The sequence below is a fragment of the Ascidiella aspersa genome, chromosome 1 (genome assembly GCF_963924565.1).
Source record: "Ascidiella aspersa chromosome 1, kaAscAspe10.2, whole genome shotgun sequence".
Lineage (NCBI taxonomy): Eukaryota > Metazoa > Chordata > Ascidiacea > Phlebobranchia > Ascidiidae > Ascidiella > Ascidiella aspersa.
Genome location: NC_139447.1, coordinates 38,100,374 through 38,127,594, shown reverse-complemented (window position 1 = coordinate 38,127,594; position 27,221 = coordinate 38,100,374). Strand labels below are relative to the sequence as shown.

Below are 27,221 nucleotides of genomic sequence, written 5' to 3'. Positions count from 1 at the left end.
AACGCGTAGTTCAAGTTGTGTCTGATGTATTTCGTTTGCAACTTGCCAGGCTCGAGTCCATCTTTGCCCGGGATCGCACTTATCGCATTTTCAAAAGTTTTAATTGTTGAGAATTGTTTGAATTGTAACTGTAAGAAATATGACACTTTAACGCATTAGCCTTCCATTTACGAAACGACAAATCGTGATTTTTTTATATTGATTTACTAGGCGCTTCAAAAGAAACAAACTAACGTGATCAACTTTTAAAGTAACTTGCGTCATATAATAAACATACGCAACTGTGTTAAAAGAGCATGCAGCGGTCTGTAAAAGGTTTATTTTCGTTATGTTTGTGACTGCGATCCTTTAAAGATATACAATCAAACCTATTGCGACCTTTCTTGGATAAATAATCGTGTCCTTAGAAAGGCTGTCGTGAAAAGGTTATTATGAGTCAGGTGGGACAACAGCATAACTTATTGTGCGGACGTAAATTGACGTAATAAACTAATGTAAGAGTGTTTACAGTATGGGTTTTTTCTTTTTCGAATTTGGTTTAGATGCTGCATGCTGATTGTAACTCAGTTGTTTGTTAGAAATTTAAATTAAAAAAAATATTGTTGGAAGCATGCAAATCATTTTTTTAAACTTTAATTTCGTGTTTTTAGAAAACCCTTCATACAAAATGAAAAATTTAAGATTTTTTTATTTGCTTGAAGTGTTTACGGTGTGTTTGGTTCTTGGATACAACATCAGGCCAGTGAACAGTAAGTTTTTACTGAGATTATAAAACATTAAGTTTTATTTATACATCCAGTAGAACTGGTTTGTAAACGTAGTGTAACAAGTTAAATTAAAGTGTACTCATTTATACAGCTGCCTTAACATTACACTTATAGGGCAAAATATATTCCAAATAGTCTAGATCAATATTCAATTCAATTCAAAGTATTTTATTTTGCCAGAAGCATTTTTTCAAAAAAATATTTATCAAACTAGGCGAAAAAAAAATAAACAGTGGTTCGGCAAGGTGACACCGAATAACCCGGGAGGGTTTACGATAATATTGATAAACTATATTTTGGAACGAAGATAAAAAAAATAAATGTGGTTGCTCAAATTGCGGTCCTACTGTTCTTTATTTCGGGGAATTTAAACTTGGGAAATTACTCTTGGGGAAATCCCAAAATCCAAAATTAACTGTTTCAACATGTTTTGTTTTATCAAACGATTTATCAAAATAATGTAATGACCGCTTGCAGAATCGAACTAAATTAGAGAGATCAAAAACTATACATAGTACTGGCTTGTAAACGTAATTTTATAAAGCTGTCTTAAATATACATTACACTATCAGGACAAAATATACACTAACAGGAGAAAAATATTTATCTTAAAAAAAAATACAAACTTATTATGGAACAAAAACCCCAATAAAAATAAATGCGGTTGCCTAATTTGCAGTCCTGATTGTTCTTCATTTGGGGGAATTTAAACTAGAGAAATTACTCTTAGGGGAATCCCAAAACTAAAAGTTGGATATTTTAGCTTATTTTGTTTTTATTAAACAATTTATCAAATATAACTACAGCTTGTAGGAATAAAACTATTTCAAAGAAAAAAGCTCAAAAAAAAGTATATCCAAAGTCCAAACCGAAACGATTGTTGTCTACGTTTGCTACATAGCACGAAACTAACGTTTGGATCACTTAGAAAGAAACGAATTGAAAATTATTAAAGCTGCTCCAAAATTCTGATGTTTCTAAACTTTTACGGACAATTTCATATAAAAAATCATTTTAATGGCTAGCTGAAAATGCAGTTATATGTCCCAGCATGGTAATATTGTTAAACAATTTACAATAATGTTTTTAAGGTGAAATTACAAAAGAATTGTGGGGTTTTTAACATTATTTGTTTTGCAATATGGAAAATTCTGGATATTACTTTTTAAATTCTTGTCTGGAGTGTCCCATTAGTTTTGATATTAGTGTTTCAATATGGCATTTAGGCCTAAATTTGGTGGCCATATTTAAGGATTATATGTGAAGCTCTGTTTCTTTGTTCTGGTCATACAATTAACAAAAACCCTGAAAAGTCATAGTTAGTTTTTGTTTTTACAGGTGCTTGCATTGCAACAACAAACCTTGTGAGACAAACAAGTGGAAATGGCCACACTTGGGCTACAAACTATGTGGGGCCTCTTTATAGTGGCTCCTTTCAAGATACAGCCACCAATAAAGTTGTGGGTTGGGTTATTTACTTTAATTCCGGTTATTCAATAATCGCAATTCGTGCCGATGAATGTGGGACGCCCTCAAGTGATGACCAATCAAAGTTCAGTGCGAGTTGTTCGATAAGTGGAAATTCTGTTTCACTTTCCATCAGTGCAACTGCTCCACTGACAACTGAAATCGTTAAACTTGAAGTTATTGCGTCTGGTACATCGTGCGTCGATCTAACAACGTTTATTTCTGTGCAAGGTAAAGGTTTTGTTTAAATGTGAGTTAGTTCATATAACATTTAAATGGCGCTGGTCCAGAATCCAACCTCTTTTTTTACTGTAAAGCAACAAGTTGTCAAATTTGTAATTTCAAGGCAGAAATATAAATGGGAGAATAAATATAACATTACTTTACCCACCCAAATCCAAATGCTAACTCGCACCCTAACCCAAATAATAAAAGCAATATAAACCCGCAGACAAATATTCTAAACCAGCGCTCAACTAAGTTATACAGTAAAAGTGATTTTAAAATAATTCAGTACACAATTTATTTATTTGCACCATTTTGAATAGTTCTGTTTTTTTTTAATATTCTAAACTTTGATCAACTTGAAAATAAAAGTCTAAAATTGGAAAAAAATAAATATATCTACATCCTCTTAATCAAGACATTTAGATGCGCGTTTCATTCAGTTAATGTGACTTAGATCTTTTTAAACTTCACTTATACAAGGTGGAAAGCATTCCTTATTATCCACTGTTTGTTTAGATTGTGGGAGTCCAGGTCTTACTGGTGTGGAACCACCGCCAGCAAATAGTGTTTACGGCGACTCACACACTGTTAGCTGCGATACAAACCACAGCGGTGAAGCTGTGAATGCAACTTGCAAAGCTGATTCCACCTGGAGTTTAACAAATAATACTTTCTGCTCAGTGAAAGGTTTGATTTATAACAAATACTAATTGCTCAGTCAATGTATTTGCAAATGCCTAAACCACACATTGTGTCTCCTTTTATGTTGTATTGATGAGATGTTGTTGTTTGTCACCATTATATATTGTTGATCTTTCGTGACACTTTTATATTTTAGAGGATTAATGGGATATATGTGTAAGTAAAATGATTATTTTTTAGTTAAATACTTCTGGATTCGTCCAAGCCCCACCCAAGTTGTTGGTGGATATGTGAATTTTTACATTGAACTTGCAAAAAACAACTTTGAAATCTACTTTGTAATCAATGGAGATGTAAGTTTTAACAACTTTAATAAATGATTCTCTTATCATGTAAAACGTTACAATATTGCTTAAATGTATTCCACTTATTGAACAAAGGTTGTTTTTTGATTTGAGCAGCTATTTTTTTATTTTTTTCTAATTTGTTTCAAAACATTCTTACATTCATTAAGTTGTTAGAGCTACAAAAATATAATTTGTTATGACCATTTTGTTATTGAAACATGTGCTCGCATTTTGATTCAGTAAATGTTCGACCCTGATATTGTTAGATCAATTCTAACTTCTAATATTGAACATTTGCAAAAACAGGGTACAATAATTCTGAATTTACATTGTATGTGCACGTCCGACTCGGAACTCAGGTAGTCTTATTTGAATTCAAAGCCCGTCCCTAGCAAAATAAATATACTAAAAATATAAACATACTAAAAATATAAACATACTAAAATAAAGTTGTAGCATATTTTTTTTAAATAATGGGTAATTGGCTTCTTGAAATAACTGTAAAATAAACAAAATGCAATTCTTGCTGAATCCCTTTGTAGTCAGCGTTGATTCTACTCTTAAACTTTTAGATTGCCTCCACATGTCGCTACCATGGTTCCTCCACATGTGAATGCACCCAAAGGATTGGAAGCATTTACATGAACAGAACATATAGGTTGGTTTGACGATATATATATTTATCAAATTACAGCATAGTGTTTTAATTTCCCACATTTTTATAGAAATAAAAACTACATGATATAAAAAAATTGTGGATTGGTTATATTCACTCATAAGATAAACAATTAAATTTAGTTGACAAACCACTGGTTGAAATTAATGTAAAATATTTGACCGAACCGACCGAGACAACCTGGCCAAAGAAGAATAAATGTTCTTTTGTTTTACAGCGGTTGTACGATTGCTGGCTACTACGTAGAAAATCACATTGGTTTGGAGTCACTCAGTTCAAGGGATAAAATTATTTCTGTCGCAACAACTGATGGTATCACCCTTCAAAATTTCAATCTTGATGTACGATGTAAGTTTTTTTCTTTTTTTTTAACATTTTATAGCCTTTGTGGAATACAAAATACAACTTAGTATTTATAACAACTTATAAACCACGGCGATAAGATATTTATGTATTATACAGCTATAACAACACAAATATATCTCTAAAAAATGAATTAGTCCATAAATCTAACCACAACGTTTTTTATGTATTTCTTGATTTTTCGTTTAAGTTGTTGCAAGTGTCAGCTGATTAAAAAAAGGATCAATAATAAAATAGAATTACGATTTTAGTTAAGTGCATGTTATTTGAAAGATGGCTGACTGTTTTTGACTGTGGCAAAAAATCCAATCATTTAATTCAGATTGTGGAAATGTGACATTGGATGGAGTTATCCAGGATGTTCCAGCCAACAAGGGACATGGGTGCAGTCACAAATTTACATGCATGAGTGGATATAGTGGCATGAACCTACAGTCATACTGTGATTATAATGCTAAATGGTGGCGAGAACCTTTGTGTTTATTTGGTAAGAAAATAATTCTTCCTTGTTTAAACAGCTTTTTTATAAACACACACAGAATGTTGTTAGCATAAAATGTAACTGCTTGACTTTTTATCATTGTTTCTTGTGGAGCCATAAGCAGCTAGATTAGGATTATGTATACACTTTAGGAGTTTTAGAAGTGGATTTGAGCTTATTCAGACACTCAATTTATTAATATAAAATTGAAAAGTCTTTGATTGTTGCGTTATATTTTATTTACAACAATTTTATCTCCCTAAATTATTCTAATGTGGGTGAATGACACTTTATTTCTTTTCAGTTAAAGATCCTCTTACCCTTGCAACTTCGCCAAATGGATTTTTACCAGGAAGCAAAATAACTGCATCCATATCACTTGTGACCAATTCTACACTGACGAGCTTCAAATGGTTCATCTCCGAACGTGTACGTGATTTGTGGGTCTTTATATTTCGCGCGTGTTTATATTGTAATTTTATTTTTTTATTTTATTATTTTATTTAGGTACTTTTTATTTTAAACCTATAACTCGTTACGTTTGTGTTTAAAGAGCACTTTAGCCACTGTTTTAACATATTCTTACTTAATCCATTACTTTGCCTGTGTATTTGTGATACCCGGTTAAGCATGCTTAAATGATTATTTTTTCTCTTGTTTTAGGAGGTTGGAGATTGCTCTTCGCGTGAATGTTATGAAAATTCAGGAAATGTTTATCAAAGTCAAGTTTTATTGAAGTAAGTAAGCATTTACCATTTGCTTCACTGATGAGTATGTTGCATTTCACTTTAACACCAACTGATTGTTATATGTTCCTTGTTTAACCTGCTGTTGCATCTTTAAACTCCTTTAAGCACACCAAACACAAACAGTGCATGCACTTTTAACTGTGCAATAATAATATAAAAATATTTACTGTGTGAACTTTATTAAAATGTTTTGTATTGTCTATTTTTAATTTCATGTAACAAATTTAAATATTTTATTTTTTTTTTAATTTAAAGCATGGTGAGAAACGTTAGCTCACTTGAGTTATCGATGAGATTCCACACGAATGCTACTTCTGCGTCATGCAACGTAAGTCTTCAAGGCTACGAAGATTCATCTTTTGGGTACTTGGAATTTTCAACTGCAAGTGAGATATTTGTTGATGTGTTTTTTTTCTACCATTTTAGGTTTAATTTTTTACAGATTAATTGTTTAGCATTGTTGTTTAACACGGAATGACAGTTCTTGAATTATTTCCATAATTAAGGTCTTAAAGATGCTCCCATTCAAAAATTCCAAGTAAATCACTGCCCAATTCGTTATTTGTTAAAATAGACCAAACATTAATAATATTCTCAATGTTGTTTCCAATCTTATTAGTTTTGAATTGTTTGCAGAACTTAAAAACACTAAACTAGGTCATTTACTGCAGTTCGATTGCCCCTTATTTAATTAAACAGGAATGCATTGTATCCCATCTAAACACAAGCGATTTCAATTCCACAAGGTTCACATTGTCAATCATATGTCTTTTTACAAAGTATCAATTATGTTGCGTTGCATTGAATGTACATTGTACATGCAAGCCACTTGAGTTTTAAAAGGTCCACATTGTGCACAAAGGAATCAAAGCCCCCTTTTTGTCACAAAGTATCAATTATTTTGTTGTGTGTTGTAAGGATGTGGAAATCCGAGCCAAGCTGGTGTGTCAGCAGCCCCAGCAAACAGTGGGTTTGGAGCAAGCCACACATTCACCTGCACCACTGGCTACACAGGGACAGCTACCGGGCTCTCAACCTGCCAAGCTGATGGTACTTGGAGCTTGGAGGGAATACCGACCTGTGTTACAAGGTAAAGATGTAAAAAGTTGCAGTGAAATTACATTCCTATTAAACATTTTATTCTACACTATTTTAGAAAGGCTATTGTTTAAATTGTTGTATATGTAGGTAAGACAGGAAGATAAGCACGAGTTATATCTTTTAACACTATAGTATATTTTATATATACAAGATTGGTTTAGCATACTGTTCCCCAGTTAAGTGTACAACACTTTTAAAACCTTCCAAACATTTAATATTTTTATTAGCTCGCAAAAACAATGAACTCGATGAATTTCATCAAATATTTTGGAATGAACAAATCAAACTGCAAGATAGGAAGTTGAAAGGAGAGCGTTATCATCCTGAAATTATTAAGTAAGTATGCATTTTTTGCATATTTTTATTTAAATAATTTCTGTAGTAATCTGTAGGCATATATTTATAGATTTTGCTTAAGCCTTGCAATTAAAAGCAAGTCCGCTTATGAGGAGCTGAGGCAATCTGGCTTACTTCGTTTGCCTAGTTCTCGTCTTTTAAATGATTACAGGTCCCATATTAAATTATATGTTTTTTAAGAAAAATATAGGTATTTTATAAACAAAAGCGAAGGTAGTCTAGAATCCTGCCACTTTGTTTTTTACAGTAACGAAACATATTGTTAAAAATAAAATTACAAGGAAGAAACAAACATGATGATTAATATAATAAATAATACTTGACGCACCCAAACATTAACTCGCATGCTAACCCAATTAATGTTAGCAATATAAACCTCCGGACGAAAATGTGGTAGGATTTTCAGTCTATTTAAAGGTATTATGTTTTTTAAGAAATGTCTTTCGGACAAAGCCTGGCATTCAAAAGCACGTTATGGATGAATTGGATGTCAGAAGTCAAAAACTTTTACCGCACCAGCGATATGTTGTTATTTCTGTAGATGAAATGAAGAGTAAGCATTTTGTAACTGTTCTAATTAAACAAAACATTTGTTAAAAATTTTATATTTTTCCCAGTTAAAGAAAACATTGTGTATGATGCAACAACAGATCAAATGGTTGGTTTTGTTGACCTGGGAACACGTTCTCAAAATACAGATGTTGCAGCATCTCATGCATTGCAGTTTTACATGCGCTCCATAATGAGCGATTTTTCAAGGCCGTTGGCATTTTATCCAACCCATAACATCAATGCATGCCACCTTGCAAGTATGTTTTGGGAAGTTGTAAGAGAATTAAAAGCGTGCCATTTTTCTGTTTTAGCTCTAGTAGCAGATGGTGCTTCTAGCAACAGAAAAATGTTTTCACTGCTTAATAATTTAAAATTGGAAATTCCTTACAAGTGTTGTAATGTGTACAACCCAGATGTTCCAATCTTTTTAATATCTGACCCTCCGCATTTATTAAAAACAGCTTGTAACAACGTAAGATCAAGTAAGCCATCAGGTACCAAAATGTTAAAATATGATCAACATTTTATCTTGTGGGACCATTTTTGTCGTGTTCCAAGTTTATTTAGTTCTAATGAGCTAAGATGTTGTAAGTTAAACACGGGCCACTTTTCCAGTCAAAGCTATGCAAAAATGCGGGTTTGCTATGCTGCCCAGCTTTTGTCTGGTAGTGTCGCAAGTTTAATGGAAAGCAGAGGTGGCGAAGAAATGAAGCGGAGTGCTTGGTTTGCAAGGTTAATGAATAAATGGTTCGACCTAATGAATACTCGATTAGGTGGAGGGTATAACAAAGATTTGCAACCTTATCGTTCAGTAGATGATGATAGGCTATCTTGGCTTAGTAATGATTTTTTGCAAGAGTTAACTAAGTGGAAGGAGAGCAGTAGCAACTTGACGCCGTTAGAAAGAAAGAAAATGTTTTTGAGCCAGCAAACATATGAAGGGCTTGTCATGACAACAAAAAGTATGGTTGAATTAGTAAAATTTCTTATTCTGTTAAGCCCTAAAAATTCATACATAATAACAAAAAGAATAAACCAAGATCCGTTGGAAGCCTATTTTGGAAAAATGCGCCAGCTTGGTCGCCGCAATGAAATGCCTAATATTAATCAATACAGCCAGTTTGAAAATATAATTTCTTGTCAAAAACAGATTAAGTCTGTTAAGGGTTCAAATGTGCATCATTGTATCAATTGGAAAGATGGTGCTACCTCTAATGCAAAACTACCTAAAAGAAGAAAGCTTACTGTATCAAAATTTCAGTCATCAGTTTAAGCACGTAAGATCTAGGTATGCAGGTATAATATGGCTATTGGCGAAAGGTCCTGCTTTAAAAAACCTAATGACTGCAAATGGTTACCTCTTGGGTGCAGTTGGAAATACCTAATCTAAATGTTCATATTATATAAACATTAAATTTAACTTTCTGAAAAATTGTACAACTTCTTTATTTTAAAGGTATATTGTAAATGTACATAGCAATGTTTAAATCAGTTTGTATTTGTTTAACAACCAAGAAATATAAGTATGCAATATAAGAAAATTTTGGCTTGCGAAACATGAAGATGTGTAAAACAGTGTGTTTATAGACAAGAGATAGTGCAAATTAATGTTACTAATATAATTTTTTAATGTTATCTTTACCAGATATAAAAATATGTTTGCAACAGGCAAAATCACATAAAAACTATACAAGCACAACAGAACTACAAAAAACAATATAATGTAAACAGAAAATAAATGGTACTACAAATGTATACAAAAACATTATAAAGCTACAGGTGACCTATTTTTTTAGAGATTTTCGTAAGCTAACATTTTGATCTTTTTTTAATTGAAGATCCGAATTAATTGTTTTGGCTTTTTGATAACATCTAATTTTTAAAAAGAAATGGCAAATTTTGTTGGCAACTTCTATTAGAATTTTGTTGTCCTCATTTCCAAAGTCACAAAGTATTCTATTAACAACATTACAATTAATATTTTTATAAATTTTCTGCAAAACATCATTGTGGTTATAATTGCGCCGAAACTGAACCTCAAAATAGGCTAAAAGATCTGTCATTCGTGCTTTTGGTACCGTTAGCCTTCCATATGTGTCATTATTTAGTGCTGAAATAAGCGAGCCTTCTGAAAAATTAGCTTCTGGGTCTTTGAGATCTAAAATAATCTGTAAATGGGACTCTTTTTTGCATGCCTTAGATAATTTGTGCAAAATATATCCACCAATATATTCCAAAATATGCCGGTCATCAACAGTAATAGAATTTATTTTTTGATTAGTTTCCAGATCTAACTTCTTAAACTTTGCTATGTAGTTATCAAACAATTTTCTTGTTAAATCTAAACTGTCATCTCTCGATAAATGTTGGAGGAGGTTAGGAATGACAAACATTCCATCTATGCTGAATTTTAAAAGAAGAAAATTGCCGTCTGGTTTTGATCTGAAAATAGTAAAAAAATATTCCCAAGCTTTATCTGGCATATTTAAAGCTTCTCCCCCAACTTGGCTCCACCACATCTTTATCTCCTCCACTAACAATTCTTCGTAGACCTCCTCCACACTCTCACTTTCAAATTTTATCTCTACGACTCCAGAAAATTCATCCTCAACTTCGTTTGAGATAGCTTCTAGCTGCCGTATTGTAGCTGAGTCCAAAAATATATCAGAACCAGAACTACCCTCAACACTGCCCATTTTGAAAAAAGTGGTAATAAACCTAAACCTTTATAACAATTTAATGAACAAGGTTGTCTATTTACACATTTTACTGGTTGGTATATAAACCAGAGAAGTGGTTTTCGCAAACAGCATAACAATTTTAACAGCAATAAAAAACTTCACACGTTTCGCTTATTCCTTATAACAGGAAATATTGCGTAACTAAGACGTAACCAAGGCTTTCTTCATATGCAGCGAACCGTATCATACGACCAAACCAAAATGCATTTGTTAAACGGGGAAAATGATCACGTGACTAGGAGTTGCATCTCATTTGTTAAAGTCTCTTTGCTACAGTGTAGTACAGTGGTATCTACATTGCAGTATGTTAAAATAGTTTAAATTATTTACCGATTAAAAAATAACTTGTATGGACCAAAAGAAACTATTATATTTTTTAAAACGTTGAAATTTTGTAAATTCCTTGTGTTTTGATAATATCGAGTTATTTTTAAAACCCAGTCATTTTGATCTCAAAATAGTAAAATACCAAAACTGGCAAAAAACAAAATAAATGTCGCGTTTCCCGTGTTAGACACATTTGCGAATACATAATGATAAACCGATTGGGTCAAGACATTCAGAACTCTAAAATCATGCTAATAGGAAATTATTTACATTTTTTAGTTTTTATTTAAAAATATTTAAAATTCGATGAATGCGTGATAGACATCTCTGCAAGAGAGAAATGTCGCGAAGAAATCAATCATAGAACCAAATAAAAAGTTTCGCGTTCGTTGTACTTGCATTTTAAAAATCCAAGCTCAAAGTCAAACTGCATTAGAATAATTTCCATAGATTAGAAAAACTACTAAAATGTGTTCTTTGTACTAAATGCCCAACGAATTTTATCTTTTTAAAAAATGTTTTATAATTTTTGGAACCTTACTTTATTGAAATAAAAATGTCGCGTTCTCGTTCGCGACATAAACCCGATAACACATACACCGATGTGATATTTGTAATGAAAACGTGACTAATATTAATTTTTACAGATTAGAAAAATTTTATTCTATCTATTTTACTAATTCTACTATGTACTTCAAATACTTTTAAGGAAGTGGTTATTTGACTGGATCGCTCTTTTACGCTTGTACTAAAACGTGATTAACACACATTATTTGGGTTAGGATGGGTCAAGTATTATTTTTAAATAAATAATATAATAACACTTGACTCACCAACACCCAACCGCTAACCCGTAACCCTAATTCGTTTTTAAGAAAGCCAAAAGCCAGGTTCCGTTTTTGGAAAAACTTAGTCTTTGTTAAAACTTTATTCAGATTAATATATTTTGCCTGAATGAAGAACACTGGGCGAGCAAAAAATTCATTTTGTTTCTTTCATACGATAACATTCATTCAATTCCGACGTTCATTCCGTTCCTACAGCCCCATTGATTTCATTCCTACTGTTTGTTCTGTTCATACAGCTTCGTTCATCTCATTTCGACAGTTCATTCTGTTCTTACAGCGTCATTCATTCCATTGCGACAGTTCATTCTATTCCAACAGTTTATTCCGTTCCGACCATTCATCAAATTAATTTCGACCCTATTCATTTCATTCCATCATTACGTAAATTAGCGAGCGTTCCGACCATTCCGACCATTCATCATTCCGTAAATTAGTGTTGCCCCAGTAATTGTTTTAATGCTGTCGAAGGATCCTAAACCAGCGCCAAGGTTTCTTCTTCACTCTTAACTGCAGTGGTAGTTTAATTTGTTTTTTGTTATGATTTTATATTGATATTAGGTGCAAGATGACCAAATCTTTAACCGATCAATAGTATACGCCAAGTATGGCAACAATTTCTCACCAAGATTGTAATGATATTAGTTAAATTGAATCTACAAAGTTAAGTTTTACACATTTTATATAATAAATGTGTTAAAATTTTAAATGGTTTATTATTATACATTTTTTTGATTTGCGTCTTGCCATTTCTTTTAATATGTTTTGTAAATTTTATAGATTTTAATTATGACCTAATTTGAATTTACTGGGAAACCAACACAAAATAAGAAAATCAAAACTCCTTTCTGTATTTTGGGTTAACTTAAAGGTAATAGAATTGTTTTTCTTTTTCAACAAGCAATGTTTTTTCCTTAGAAAACTCTTGTATAATGAATTGTAAAAATGCTTAAAAGTTAACGATGAAACAGCATCAGGTTTTAACAGGGTCTGCCAACCCTGGCAGCCATTGTTACGGAGTCGGACAAATTCAGAACTTTACTTTCTGGGCTTACGGTTCTGGTTGCGACCTTGTTATCTCAAGCTCTGCACGTCAACCTGTACAAATCATATCGAGTGAAAATAAAGCTCATATAACTGCGTTGGACTGTTCCGAAACCTCTGGGAATATAGCTGTTGCCTATTCTGGCGAAGTTGTCATTTTTACACCAAAGCAAGATGGATTGGATTACAAATGGATTAGAGCTTCAAATTTTAACTTGAAAGATAACCACGGGACTGCTAGAATACTCTCCTGGAATTATGCAAGTGATCAGCTGTTAATTGGTTGCGAGGTCATTAACCTTTGGACTCTAAAAGCTGCCACAGATCATGTGTTATTTCAATTGAACGAACATGAAACTTCAGCAGCGACCAAGTGGAGATGTGCATGGAGTAGTGACCTTGATGAGAGACCGATTCAATTGGCATTTTCCCCAAACAGTGCTCCATGTCCCTTATTTGCGTCTGTCGCTAAAGGTGAATGCATGATTAAAATCTGGTACAGTCGCCTGCAAAAGAATGTATCTTGGGTAAATACCAATAGTGCGAACGCTCATGACCAAGATACATGCGACTTCACGTTTACTTATTTAATGCACCCACAGCCTGTCATCGGATTTGAGTGGCGTAAAAATTTTGTCTACAATGAAAGCGAGTGCTTTTCCAACACACTCATAAGTTCGTGTGAAGACCAGATTTGTCGTGTCTGGTGTGAAACCAAGCTTCCGGTGTCCAGGCTTTTGAGGTTTCAATCCACCGTCCAATCGTCGCTGCAACGCAAGCGGAGAAAATCAAACCAAGAAAGTGAGCATGCCAAAAGAGCTGCCTCTGCCCCTGTAATGTCAAACTTAGACTCTACTTTCTGGAATCCACTTCATAGAAGTTGCCTACACCAGGACATTCGTCACTTCCACATTGCTGCCTCAATAAACCCGCTGTCTGATATTCCATTGCTGCCAGCTTTTTCACTTCCCAACCAAGTTAAAAATTGTTCAGACGAGTGCATGTCGTCGGTCTTCACAGTACATTGGCTAAATAACAAGTTTCACCAGGCGCAACTGCTTGTTAAAAAGGGAGAAGATAAAAAAGTGGATTATAGCCAAGTGGATATGGACAGCTCTGAAGATTTTACGGCAACATCGGATCAGTTAAATCAGTCACACGCACCCAGGCATTTTCATGGCACGTTAAACCAGCTTACACAGATGTGGAGGGACTCTAGAGATGCTCTGTACTCCATTCATCCCACCGATGGCTCTTTACTAGTCTGGCATATAGATTGGCTTGACGAGGATAGGGCAGGAAAAATCAGCCAACCCCAAATCTGCTTTTCATCCAGAATTCCTTTGGCCTTTTCAAGTGGCGACGCCGGGACTTTATGTCCCAGAATGATTCTGTTTGTGAATTACACAACTCAACAGAATATTTTGCACTCTACCAGTTACATGAGTTTCCAATCGCAACTGAAACCAGAGGAAAATCTTGACCAAACCATTTATTCCAGTGTTCAAATTCTGAGCAAGCACAATGACGGGAGTCTAAATCTCTGGCAGATTTCTTTCAACGATGAAGACGATTTCTCGTCAATTTCAAGCATTTCACACAGTTCGAGGTTTTGCGGACACTGCTTTCACTTGTCGGGAATTCTTTCACATCCACTTTTGCCGCTCATGGTGACCACAGCTGGGTATCAACTAGAAGACCAAAAACACAGGGAGAGCGAACTTATCTTGTGGAGAGTAGATCCAATCGGGCCACTCTCACACACAGGAGGACTATCTGAGCTTGCCAGAGTCAGTTGCCAACGGAAACACTTGTTCAGTAATGTCACCTGGTTCCCGATTTTGTTGCCAAGCTGGTGTTTAGGCGTTGAAAACAACTCTCCGAGCACTGCCCTTGTTTCACTGAGCGACAATAAACTACAAGTCTATCAAATTGTAGTAGATGCTGGGAAAATACTGGCGGATGTGTTGTCCCCTATGTCCACACCTGCTGATTCAGGCATCCTGCAAAACAGCCTTGTATCCCAACAGTCATCCGCCCACCCTGGTTGCCTATTGCATCTCACAACTTTGGAAGATGAGGGAAAAAAATGGGGTAAAATTTTGTTCCTTGAAACGTTTCCCGCAAATGTGATGGAGGCGAACACGTCGGACACCAACACTTCCACTAAATTTGTAAAGTCTTTTTACATTGTGATGCTTGAAGTTTCAGATGAAGGGGCATACCTGCACACATGGAGTATTGTTTTCTCAGGCAACATGAGCTCAATGAAGGGAACCAGGTTAAGACGAACGACTGTACAAATGCTGGACACCACATCCGAGGAAGACAGCAGTGAAGATGAGGACACAGATCGAAGCCAGACGTTTCCAAAAGTAGACATTAAAGTTACAAAGATGTCCAACCAACAACTTGTATTTCCTGTAGATTGCAGTGTTGTTAGTGCTTGTTCGTGGGCAGGACGGTTCACTTTGCTATTTGCATCAGAACAAGAAGAACACTTGTACCCAGCTCCATATCATCTATGCACAGCTTGCAGCGACGGCTCTATATACTTCTGGTCTTGCTCGATGCCAAAGGACAAGAGTGGCCAGTGTGTTTGGAACTTGCGTCAAAACTGCGAACAAACAATGTCCGACACCGATATTGATCTCCACGGAAATCCAATCATGATAAAAGCGGCCAACCCAACGTTATTGGCGTGCCTCTGTGTTGTCAATAGCAACAAGGTGATTGTCTCTGTGTATGAGTGTGCCTCTAGTGGTGGAGCAGTGTGGAAGGAGCAAGGTTTGATCGAATACACATCAGTGAATTTAAACACGCTTAAAAGTAAGCCTAGTTTTCACTTGGATTGGCTTTCACAAGAAGATGGTTCATTCTTTCTTGTAGTTGGCGTTTCAACAAATATACAGATATATGCGCTTACACCAACTGACCTGAAAGACAAACAGAATACGTCCTGCGTTTTATCGCATGATGATGGCATTTCTCCGACGAAACGTTTGGTCAAACAGCAGTCCCTTGATATGCACACACGACACAAACTCGCAGCATCAAAGCTAAAGCTGCCCTATCAAAATCTAAGTTTTGGTGATTCTTTAAGCACAAGTGACACCGCTATGATGAAACTGCTCGAATGGACAAAGTTAACAGAACTCGATATCTCTGCACCAAGTTATGGATGTGACCTCAATAAGCCAAACAGGCACATTACTGTGTCTTGGGCTAGAGATGGTATGTTGGTTGTTGCAAGCGCAACTGAAATGCACGTATTCAGCCAATGGATACAAGAAGACAAAACAAAAGAGAACTCAACTAAAGAGGTGAAGCTTCTTTACAAGAGCGTTGATGATGAAGTAGTGGTTGGTTTGTCTGAGCTGGTGGACAAAGTATGTCCATCTTTGCCTCAATATCACCCACATGTTTTGTCTGAGTTGCTGAACAGTAGCCATCTTGATGTTGTACGATCAATCCTAATTCATCTTGCGATTTGCATGAATGGAGATTACTGCGACAGCACGTGCAGGCCAGAGACAATGCAGGTCGAGAAATTTCAATTTTCCGAACAACTCTCCAGTTTAATGCAAACTTGCAGTTCGGGTTTTCATATTACTCCTTTACCGCTGCACGATTTGCTTGGCCCAGATGGTATGATCCGTAAAAAAACAACTGATAATCAGGATTCGCAGGCCAAGGACTCTAACCAAGGAACGTCTTCATCAGAAAATGCATTGGGTGACTTTTTTATGGAAACTGAAAGAGAAGAAGTTGTGGACATTAATGATGAACTGGACGAAATTCTCGGAATGCAATCCCAGAAGTCAAAATCTACAAAATATGCTGAAAAAGTTGACTTGTCCAAACTTGATCGTGATTATTTTGGCAAAGAGCACTGCCGAGTGATCCACGAATTTCTCATCCACAACCAGCTTCCAGGTTTAACCAGCTTTGATCAAATGGAGCTCATGGCGTTAGCCGACACACTTGAAATGACAAATGCATCAAGCCTTAAGGAACAACAACAAGAAGAATATACTGAAACGCAGCCAACTGCTGTTGGGTTAACAGCAGGGGAAAGAGGTTATGCAGTTTCAGGGGGTGGGGCTGGTGCATTGGACAACTGTGGATTAAGGTTTGTAATGGCTTTACACAATCACCTATGTCTGCTGAACTCGTTACCAGCACCAAACCGTGCTGTGCTTTTAAAACGAGGCCTCAACACTTGCCAGTTTGCCTGGGCTTTCCATTCTGAAGCAGAAGAGGAAATCTTGTCTCTTCTTCCGAGCGTTCAAAAAGGAGCTCCTGATTGGCAGGAGTTGCACTCAATGGGAGCAGGGTGGTGGATTCGATCCACTGTTCTTCTTCGGAGATTGATTGAACAAACCGCCAGAGCTGCCTTCCTAAAAAACAACGAACCCTTAAATGCTGCTTTGTTTTATTTGGCATTGAACAAGAAATCTGTGCTTTGTGGCTTGTTCAGATCTGTTAAAGATCAAAGGATGCTTAAATTTTTCCAGAACAACTTTAAAGAAGATAGATGGCGGAGAGCTGCCTTGAAAAATGCCTTTGCATTGATGGGAAAGCAAAGATTTCAGGAAGCAGCAGCCTTTTTCCTACTTGCTGGCTCTGTTAAGGATGCGGTTGAGATTTGCATTGACAAAATGAAGGACATTCAACTTGCTGTAGTGATTTGTCGGCTTCGTGAAAATGCCGACATCAGCCACCACCAACTGCTAACCGCTCATGTTTTAAATGAAGAAGGGAGCAAAAAAGAAGTGAGTAGGATTCCTAGTGACTGCTTCTTGCGCAGCATGGCTTACTGGATTCTTGGACAGTACGACAAGTCAATTAACACCTTGCTCACTGACATAAAGTTTGAGGATATCACGGATGTATTTAACTTCTATGTCTTCCTACGTTCGCATCCAATTGTTCTCCGCAATCGCGCCCAGTTATCTGGAGGACAAGCCGTCTCCTCTCTAACATCATCTCATCACATTTGTGGTCCTCTGGATGTGGTGGATGAAAAAGAAAGAAAGTTGATCTTTCAAACTGCCGTCGTCCATCTGCAATCTGGATGTCCAATCCTGGCAATCGATTCCCTGACAAAATTACCCAAAGTTTTTATGTCCACAGAATCAAATGTAAACCAAGTTGTGAGAAAGGCCGAAGAGCAAATTCCAGTTCTTTCCAAAGTTGTAGAGGATTCTGTTGATTGGAGTCAGCCGGTCGTCCAAGAAGACGAGGAACTTGAACTTGACTGGAGCGAGGAAGAATGTGGATCTGAAAGCGACGGCGATGCTGTACCCGTGGCAACCACCATTCCTCAAATCACAGTGGAGAATGATATACCGGCACCTATCGCGGAGGAGCAAAACGATTCAGGACTTGCAACAAAACACGACGTCTTTGCTCACCATTTACGAATGAACGCTTGTTTTAAGATATTTGTGCAGGAATTGAAAGCAATAGCAACAGCTTACAGTTCCGATGGAGGCCTTCTGAGATCAAAGCTCTACATTTGGCTCGAAGATGCTTCCAACATTTTCCACCGAGTGTTTGGCTTGAACGAGTTCGACGTCGAGGACAGTTTAAAACCAAAACCAGAGTTTCGAGTTGAGGAAGATTGTTCGACCGACAACGAGGACAGTACTTCGATGGGAAGTATCACAGCAACCGCGAGCACTCCGGCTCCGTCGCTCCACGAGCTTTTACTCGCCGACAACCAGGATTGGAAGACTCGTCGGCTCGGGTTGCTACGGCGACGCAAGTGGCTCCAGCGCCATCACAACTTTCTCAGAACGCTTCTTTCCTACTGCAATTTGCATGACAGTGCGTTTGGAGCTCTTGCGACGATGCGGATGGAGCTGCTCCTCCTGCTCCAAGAATCCTTGCAAGATCGCAACTCCATCTTCTCCCTCTCATCACCTCTTCCTCATCCAAGTGAGAACATCCCTCTCATCACCTCGGTGGTCGCCATGTGTAAAACCGTGGTAGCGGATCCACTGACTCATCTGAGCCACATGACCAAGGATATTCTTTGCAGTGTTCTATGCCTGGTTTCTCCTCCGCACCCAAACACTACAAATGGACACCAGAACAGCGTGATTCTGTGCAGCCAGGCTGCTGCTCTTTCCTCCTGCATATACCAAAGCTTATGTGACACCAGCACACCCAGTTATCATTCACAACTGCTTAAAACCGATGGACTTCAGGTTGAATTTTCCAGCAATGAAAGTTATCGCCGACCCTCAACTCCTAACTTATCAACCTCCTATCTACAACAAATGGGGGCTCCTCTTCACCCATCTTCATATGTTGCCCCAACAACAGCCCCAACTCAATGGCCTGGGGTCGCTGTACTTCAATCTATGCTTAACAGTGAGGCATCAGGCGGTGAGTCTAAAAACAAGATTGTAACATTACTCTGTGAAGCCACTGCTTCTGTGTACATAAGCCTGTTGGTTCACGCCCTACAGACGCACAACACCGCGCTAATGTACAGGCTCGCAAACCATAAACTTGGAAGTAAAATGTGGAATGCTGTGTTTGGTGGTGGAGTGAAGTTGTACGTGAAATACTCAAAGTCTCGCCTTAATGTTGAACCTGGTTCATTGACAAGTGGTAACAAATGGAGGGAGCGGTTAACTCACAAGCTTCTCAGCAATTCTGAGAGAAAGACAAGCATAAGTTCGTCCAGCGAGCAATCAACTTACAGAGAGAAGTTTGTTCCCCCTGAAACAAGTCTATGGGAATGGCTTCTCACCAAGCCGTTTGTGACACCTTCAAATGACGAAGGCCTTGGGTTTGATTCCGACGCTGAAAGTGAAGATTCGGCATCTTCTGTTACTTCTTTCGGATCAGATAACTATTTCGATGACGAGAGTTTTAACGCAGCGACAGAGGAAGTGTCACAACAAGACGATGACCACTCGTACAGCTGGAAATTAATGAGGGCAGGGGTGGTTCAAACAGTGCTTAGCAACATTCAATCATTCATTCCACTCGCTGGGTTTGAGTTAACTGAGCTGAGCTCCAGTTCGCCACTTTTATGCGCTTCTATACAACTTCTGCAACAATGGCACGCCGAGCTGATGGCAAAGGTTGATGACTGCGGTGGGCCCCCTAGTGGTTTCCTGCCATCGCTTCGTAATGCAAACTACGTAGCTGCTACGTCAGGTTCTCCTGCACAAAGGCCCGCTATGCTGAAATACCAAGTTATGCTTGAGCCTAATAACACTCCGTTCGAAGGATCTGGGAAGGACTGTATGGGATGTAGAAGACTCTGGCACAGTTTGGTCAAGAAAGAAAACCTGCAAGAAATGTTCATAAAGTACATTTTCCACAGAAAATCAAGCGAGGCTTTGGCTGCTGAAACCGCTAGCCTTGCTCAGGAATTTGACGACAACGCAAGTGTGGTTACCGCAAAGTCTATCGGAGAATTCGGTGGTAAGGTTAAAATTCTCCACAAAGAAACGGATCTTTTGGCTGCATTTTGCATCAACAATGTCAACTCGAACTGCATCGCTCTAGCTTCGGCAAAAGATATTCAAGAGTTAGATTTGTCAGTGCTTTTAGCTTCCGATAACTGGGCTTGGGTTGATGACATCACAACACAGACGAGCAATCCTTCTTCATTTCCAAATGACGAAGATTTTCTTTTCGTTTCAGTTCCGAATAAAACGCAAAAAGGTCCCCAGATTTTTCTTCCCGGGTCTCATTCCTCAGTGCCGTGGTCGAGCACGAGCCAAACGGGCCAGGGAGCCAATGTCCTAATGAAGCGACAAGTTGGCGGTGTCAGGCGTATGGAGTCACATCCGACTCTGCCATATTACCTAACTGGGAACAGAGACGGAGCCATTTGTATGTGGGAGTGGGGGCATCAACAGATGATCTCTCAGTATCAAACAGCTGGCCACTACGCAAAAGTAAACAACCTGCATTTCAGTAACTTGGGGAATAAGATAAGTGCAGTTGGTGCTGATGGTTACCTCTCAATGTGGCAAGTTAGTTCCGGTTCGAAGCCGTTTCTCCACCATTTGTGCCACGATCGAGGGGTGAACGACTGTTGCTTCGTCTCGTCGGCGAGTGTGCTGGCTACTGCTGGACTCTCGAGCAGCAACAAAAATGTAGCGATCTGGGACACATTAATGCCAAAGAAAAGCATCCTTGTCAAAGGTGAGAAGATTTTTGAACTAAATAATTGTGACATTTGGGAATTACAACATATTATATGCTGGCCATATACATGCTACTTTTAAAATATAAAAGTATAATTGTAATGCAAGGCAATTGCAATGTATTATATGTTGCAGCAAAATACCCAAGTGTTTCTTATAAAATAGAAAAATTAGAGTTTACTACTGGAAAACAGAATTGAAACTTATTTTTGTTCAAGATTTGAGCCAACATGGTGATAGTTTACATAAATGCAAAACTATTTAATTACATTTTTCAACTAAGTCAAGAATTTAATAATCCATGGTCACTTTAAGCCAGTGGTCTCCAACTTATTGGTTGCGACCTCATGTGGGTTTGCCTAAACCAGGGATGTCCAACCTTTTAGCAGAATGGGCCGCAGTGCCACTTTAAAAATTTTGATGGGCCGCAAAACCCATTAAATTAAAGGGGTGTCGTCATAAGTTACGTCATATCGTGACGTCATAAAACAACCTAACTTATAAGCACCCGCTCTTCGAGAAATATGCAAGTAATCTTGACCTTATTTAATTTTCCGAAAATTTGAGTTATTCCCACGTTTGGGCTGACATATTTCCTTAAAACGGTCCGGAAACATACACATTTAGAAAAACACACATTGATTATAGTCCCAGAAAAAACATAAGATTAGGCCTACATCATATACTGCACAATCTTCACGTTTTGATGATAGTCGAAACAATTGTTTTTAATAAAGGCTACTGTAAGTGAGAGTAAGTGGTGGGCCGCACGTAAGTATCAGGCAATGCGGCCCGCGGCCTGCAGGTTGGACATCCCTTGCCTAAACCTTTTATAGGGTTGCCATCACTCACCAATATCTGCAATTTTAGTGCTTTTTTGCGCTTATTGAATAAACAAGCGTAATGGATATATTAAAAAACTTGGAATTTTTTTTTAAAAGTTGTGTTTTAAGTCTTAACTTTAATTAAATCCATGCAGTAATTTAAATTTCTCATAATGGTTTTGTAGCCACAGTTCTCAAAATTGAATATAACCCAACATAATATCCATCCAATCGCTTGATTATTAGTTGTTTTAACTTGCAGCACAGTAAACACAAATATCTTGTTTAGATTTTGCCACTCACGAGCAAACCGGAGCTTACTGCATCCGTTACTTGCCTCGTCACAGAACCTTGCTTGTCGGTGGGAAGAATGGTCAGATCACGGTGTTCGACGACAGATGTTTGCAGGTAACTACGTGTATTTTTATTTTACTGTGAATCATTTGTGAATTTATTATTCTTTCAGTACTAAAGTGAAGTTTTAAACAGTTTTTAAAAGCTGTTTTTTAACCACGGTAATAAACACTGCATATTGTAATGAGTTTAAATCATTTTTTTCTCATTGTTATTTATCACATGTCATGTTACGATTATATTCTGTCTTCTGTAATGATTTAGAATTTTATTTTAATTTTTCACATATGCTTCACAGTTCACACAGTATCCATAAAGTGTGAAAACAATGTAATTTAAAGAAGACCTGTTTTGTTTGTGGCCTGAAATGTACCACAATAAAATTAAAGGTTGTAAGTCTGCTGTTGATTAAAGGTATGTTTTTCACCCAGGGTCCTGTGACAAAGTTTGCAGCCCACGAGACTTCAGTAAAGTGCCTTGCTGTTGACTCTACAGAAAAGTTTTATGTGACAGGTAAATAGTGCTGGGATTTTAAATGCAACAGAATTTTAGGAACTAAATTATAGATTAGGATTCCTTGCAAAAACAGGAAAATAATGTGCTTGGCCTTATCATGTTAGCTTATTGTTGTTTGGCCTAACTTATCCATCTTGTACTTATGTTCTAGATCAGGGATGTCCAACCTTTTAAGAGAATTGGCCGCAAATTGCCACTTTAGAAATTTCGATGGGCCGCAAAACCCATTAAATTAAAGTGGTGACGTCTTAAAACTTTACTTACAAACACCCGCTCTTTGAGAGTAAACTTGTGCGCAAATATGCAAGTGAATGTCAGAAAGCGCGACAAATTGAATTTACATGCCGTATCATGCCATGTTACAACACCTTTGGGCTGATATATTTCCTCAAAGGTCCACAAAAACACACATTTTGAAAAACACACACCTTGCTTAACAATGATTGCTGCACAAGCGTTCGATGGCTGTTAAAATGTGGCATGAGACTCAATTATAGTCTCAGAAAAAATATGAGATTAGGCCTTTATCAAAAACTGCCTGTTCTACACATTTTTTTGATAGTCGAAACAATTTGTTTGAATAAAGGCTACTGAAAGTGAGAATAAGTGGTGGGCCGCACATAAAAATCAGGGGCCACGGGCCACGGGTTGAACATCCCTGTTCTCGAGTTAAAGAACTAATACACGTAAATAGTAAACAGGACCTTTAAGAAGGCTTGAGGTTGACTCATACTAGATTAGTGGTACTCTAATTTTTAACCTTGTTGATCCATTAAATTAGTGTTTCGCACTTTGCAACAAGGTTAACTAAACCTTTTTCATTATTTTTTATATTACACAAAAATTGTACCAAGAAGCTTACAAATTGTAATCCTAAATAATTTTAAATATATTTCGGCACCCTTGAGCGCTAAAAATGGAACCTTAAAGTGCCACAGCACCCCCGGTTAAAAACCACTGCCTTAAATGTTGGAAACAGCAAATATTGAAATTTTGCCTTACACTTATTACTCTTAACATTCAGTTTGGTACTTATTCTAATTTTGCTTACATAAGCTGAGTTCTTTAAAACCACTGATTTTAGTTCAACTGGCTAATATCTGAAATATTATATACTGCCATATTGGTGGTTCACCTAATACTGCTCTGTGAGCCCAAAGGTTGGCAACGGGCCACTGTTGTGAAACCCTGATTTACAGACTACAACTTAATTTTTTTTATTTTTTTGCTAACACCTTTCTGAAAAAAAATTATAATACATTTCTAGGTCCAGCAAACAGAAAAAAAATTAACGGAATTATTTTATTGTATCACGTTTTCAGGTTGAGCAACAGAAAAACAATTATAATACATTTCCAGGTTCAGCCAATGGCTCGGTGAAGGTCTGGGACTCTCTCACTCACAAGACGCTTTACGTGAGCAATCAGGAACACTCGCGGTCCTCCATATTCAGGAACTTCGGCTCCGGAACCGTCCAAATCGTCACCACCAAGGATCACATCCTCACATGTGGAGCAGATGGATCGCTCAAGATGAAGATGCTCCCATCAGCCGATTACTGGATGTCATAATGTAACTTGGAATATTTTAATTTTTTTTGTTCACTTTCTATTTGAGCTGTATTACTAGCTTAACACCTAGATTATTATTGGTGCTTGAAATTGCAATGCAACTGTCGTAATTTATTTTTCACATGACTTGTAAAGGGGGTATGCAGGAATTTTTGGGGGGATTGGGGCATTGATTTTGTTGGATTTACTGTAAGAAAAAAATTTGGCTGCCTTCCAAGAGTTAAAATAACTAATTACTGAAAAAAAAGAAAAAAGAAAACCGTTTTTTTTGCGCATATTTTGTTATTTAAAATTGAAACGAATATATTTTTTCTATAAGTAACAAACTTTCCACAAAGATCAAGTAAATGTCTTCAATTATTTTTGTTGCTGCCAAATTATGTTTTGCTTTATCCTCCATTTGTTTGCCTTAGACATCTGAACATTTTGGGCAAAAGTGCTTAGTGTGTCGTACAACTTGCCCGCTTCCAAATAGAGCTGGGCTTCTAAGCTCAGTCTAACCGTGAACCACCATTCTTATTTAGATAATCTATCCCAAGCAGATGCAAAAAGTAGCAAGTTCGAAACCCTGAATGTCACAATCTGATAATTGTAAAGGTATTTGGTGGAATCGTTTCTACCCACGTATTGTGGGTGGATATGTCTGTATATCCATCTACTTTTAGTTACGTAAATGGGTGAAATCCAGGGTTTTAGAGTCTGAGCCGAATTGGAACTTTTGCTTGAACTCTTGGTGTTTCGCACCGATTTAAGCACTATCAATCGTCTTATCACTTCTTAGCATTGAAATTATAACCTCGTAAGAAATTCTGTGACCCCTTCGAAAGGTCACTGTGTACCCTTAGAGTTCCAAGGACCCGTGTTTAAGAAACCCTGGTGTAGTGTGATTAATGTATTTAAGAGGTCGCAAACCTTTGGGTAATTGATTTTAAAGAAACTGATTGAAAAACTGTTTTTCACAAATTCTTCACGGTTTCCAGACCTTAAATTTCGTTCCTTTTGTGTGTTATTTATCTTGGTATATTTCGGTTTAACACTTGCTTTCTTGTTCTTTTTTTTCAAATTTGTGCTTAAAATATGCAAGCATGTTGCGGGCAATGCTGATTGGTAGGGTTGTCCGATGTCATCCATTTTATCCGATCCCCGAAGTCAAGTAGCACTTTCAGACTGTGTCTGGCATCCATGAAAATCACAAAACGGTTAAAAACTATTTCAGCCATGGTTTGCCACGTTTTTCAGCGTTTTATTTATCAATAAAATGTAAAATAACAATTAAAGGTAACCAAGCTTCCAAACTCTTAAGCAATTTTTGACCCAATTACATATACATTGCCTTTTATATATTAACTTTAGTTTATCGTATCAGACGTTGTGACCGAAGTATCGAGTAGCAGTATACGTTATAAAGTATCGGGCAACCCCTACTTTGAAGTACCACATTGTGTTTAATGTCGTATAGCAAATTTTCGAATACGAATCAAAAGTTGTCTCGCAAACCGTTCAGAATATATTTATTGTTTGGAAAGTTGATTTTTTCGCCACCTTAAATGTGTACTGTGAGTGTTGTGCCGGGAATTCAAGGCGTTCCGTTGTCGTGCAATATTCGTCGTTTCGTAAACCTTATTAAACGACCAGTTAAAACTGTTAGAATGGATTGATTTGTAAACATAAAACTACAGTTTAGCGTGTTAAATGGTAAGCAAGCAAGCGTAAAAGAAATGCACTTTTTAACAGGACTCAAGTTAAATAGTGCTGTAGCAGTTGGCCAAAATATTTTTTTAAAAACTAAGTTTCGTCTGTTTTTAGTTGATACCCACATATGAACAATTTTTCCTAAAATCTGCTTTTTATTTTTATTGCCATTTGTTCACCACTCTATCATGATGTTCGAAACTATACCTTTCTTTTTTTCTGAATGGGGACTTTTTTTTGACAGTTTTTAAGAAAGTGCGAACAAAACTTTAATAGTATACAACTTACTAAATTTACTAGTTAACGAAACAACTATCCTAAAACCAACAGCAGTTGCCAGGTACGACTTATGTCTCGTTTTGTATGACAAATTATAACTGTATTTTATTTTTTGTTTTTCAACCTCGGGGAATAATCTTAAATTACCTTTAGGGAAAGTCCCTCATTAAAATCCCCATTTTTTATATTACCATATAGTTTCGGACTCTTTGTTGTTTTTGTGCACTCGAGTTCCTCTTTCAATATACAAGACATACTTTTTCAATATAACGTATCTAGATCTGAAATATGATGAACATGCGAATAATTAACTGGTAAAGCAAACGTTTTTAATCTATTTTTTATCCAACACATGGCTTGACGGAAAAGTTAAGTTTTATTAAGGTTTTGTTTAATTCATTATATACTTTCTAGTGAATAAGTTCTTGCCAAGAATATCTAATCTTGCTAAGGCGGTAGTTATTGTATTATGGTTTTATTGCAATAATGCCTCCCCACACCCAAGTTAACAATCTTATTAGTGGCAACATCAATCAATTAAACTGCAATGGTGGTGATGTTAACAACTTCAACAACGTTGTTGCAAGTAAGTAATTATTACTACTTTCAGCGCAGGTCTAGAATCCTACCACAACACACATTATTAATATTATTAAATCATAAATATATTAATACTTGACCCAGCCACACCCCAACTCAACCCTAACAGTGGATGTTGATTTAATAATTGTTTGAACTAGGTTTCCTCTTTTTCCTGGATTTTTTCACCACTGTGAAATGGGATGGAAAAATAAAAATTCCTGGAAATCTCAACAAAAAAAACTATACCTAATTATGTCATCATATTGTTTAAAATTATTCTAAATTAGCTCCAAACATTAATTAAGCTCATATATGTTCTGTAGTATTGTTCTTCAATCTTACAAGACCTTTTCGTATTAAATGCTTCACCCTTATTTGTTTTTTATTTAAATAAAAGCGCATGTGCATTTTTATTGGTAAAATAAATGTAATTAAGTTTTTCCGCTGGTAAGCGCAGATAAGTCAACTCAGGCAATGACTTTAATAGGCTTGGTAATATTTTTTTTATATCAGTCAAAAACGACAAGTTTTTTAAA

The 27,221-nt window shown here is 36.6% G+C and overlaps 2 protein-coding genes across 2 annotated transcripts; both read left to right on the top strand.

Annotated features, from left to right (window-relative positions):
- Nucleotides 1-431: 431 nt before the first annotated feature.
- LOC146170392 (uncharacterized) lies at nucleotides 432-10,351 on the top strand. The gene is made up of 13 exons (XM_083388668.1): nucleotides 432-440; nucleotides 2,087-2,465; nucleotides 2,979-3,149; nucleotides 3,345-3,457; nucleotides 4,024-4,109; nucleotides 4,345-4,475; nucleotides 5,276-5,400; nucleotides 6,639-6,810; nucleotides 7,049-7,157; nucleotides 7,228-7,329; nucleotides 7,613-7,731; nucleotides 7,796-8,692; nucleotides 10,281-10,351. The coding sequence occupies exons 1-13, from the start codon at nucleotides 432-434 to the stop codon at nucleotides 10,349-10,351; spliced, it is 2,484 nt and encodes an 827-aa protein (XP_083244794.1).
- Nucleotides 10,352-12,605: 2,254 nt separating this feature from the next.
- LOC146170391 (dmX-like protein 1) lies at nucleotides 12,606-25,695 on the top strand. The gene is made up of 4 exons (XM_083382224.1): nucleotides 12,606-20,865; nucleotides 21,981-22,099; nucleotides 22,477-22,558; nucleotides 23,921-25,695. The coding sequence occupies exons 1-4, from the start codon at nucleotides 12,606-12,608 to the stop codon at nucleotides 24,130-24,132; spliced, it is 8,673 nt and encodes a 2,890-aa protein (XP_083238350.1). The 3' UTR covers nucleotides 24,133-25,695.
- The last annotated feature ends 1,526 nt before the right edge of the window (nucleotides 25,696-27,221 follow it).

Excerpts from the sequence above, each read along its gene's own strand:
- LOC146170392 (XM_083388668.1), top strand. Across the intron at positions 7,158-7,227 it reads TATCATCCTGAAATTATTAA|ATTTTGCTTAAGCCTTGCAA; the intron begins GTAAGTATGCAT and ends ATATATTTATAG. Across the intron at positions 7,330-7,612 it reads CGTCTTTTAAATGATTACAG|AAATGTCTTTCGGACAAAGC; the intron begins GTCCCATATTAA and ends ATGTTTTTTAAG.
- LOC146170391 (XM_083382224.1), top strand. The coding sequence starts at position 12,606 with ATGAAACAGCATCAGGTTTTAACAGGGTCTGCCAACCCTGGCAGCCAT. Across the intron at positions 20,866-21,980 it reads GAAAAGCATCCTTGTCAAAG|ATTTTGCCACTCACGAGCAA; the intron begins GTGAGAAGATTT and ends TATCTTGTTTAG. Across the intron at positions 22,100-22,476 it reads TCGACGACAGATGTTTGCAG|GGTCCTGTGACAAAGTTTGC; the intron begins GTAACTACGTGT and ends TTTTTCACCCAG.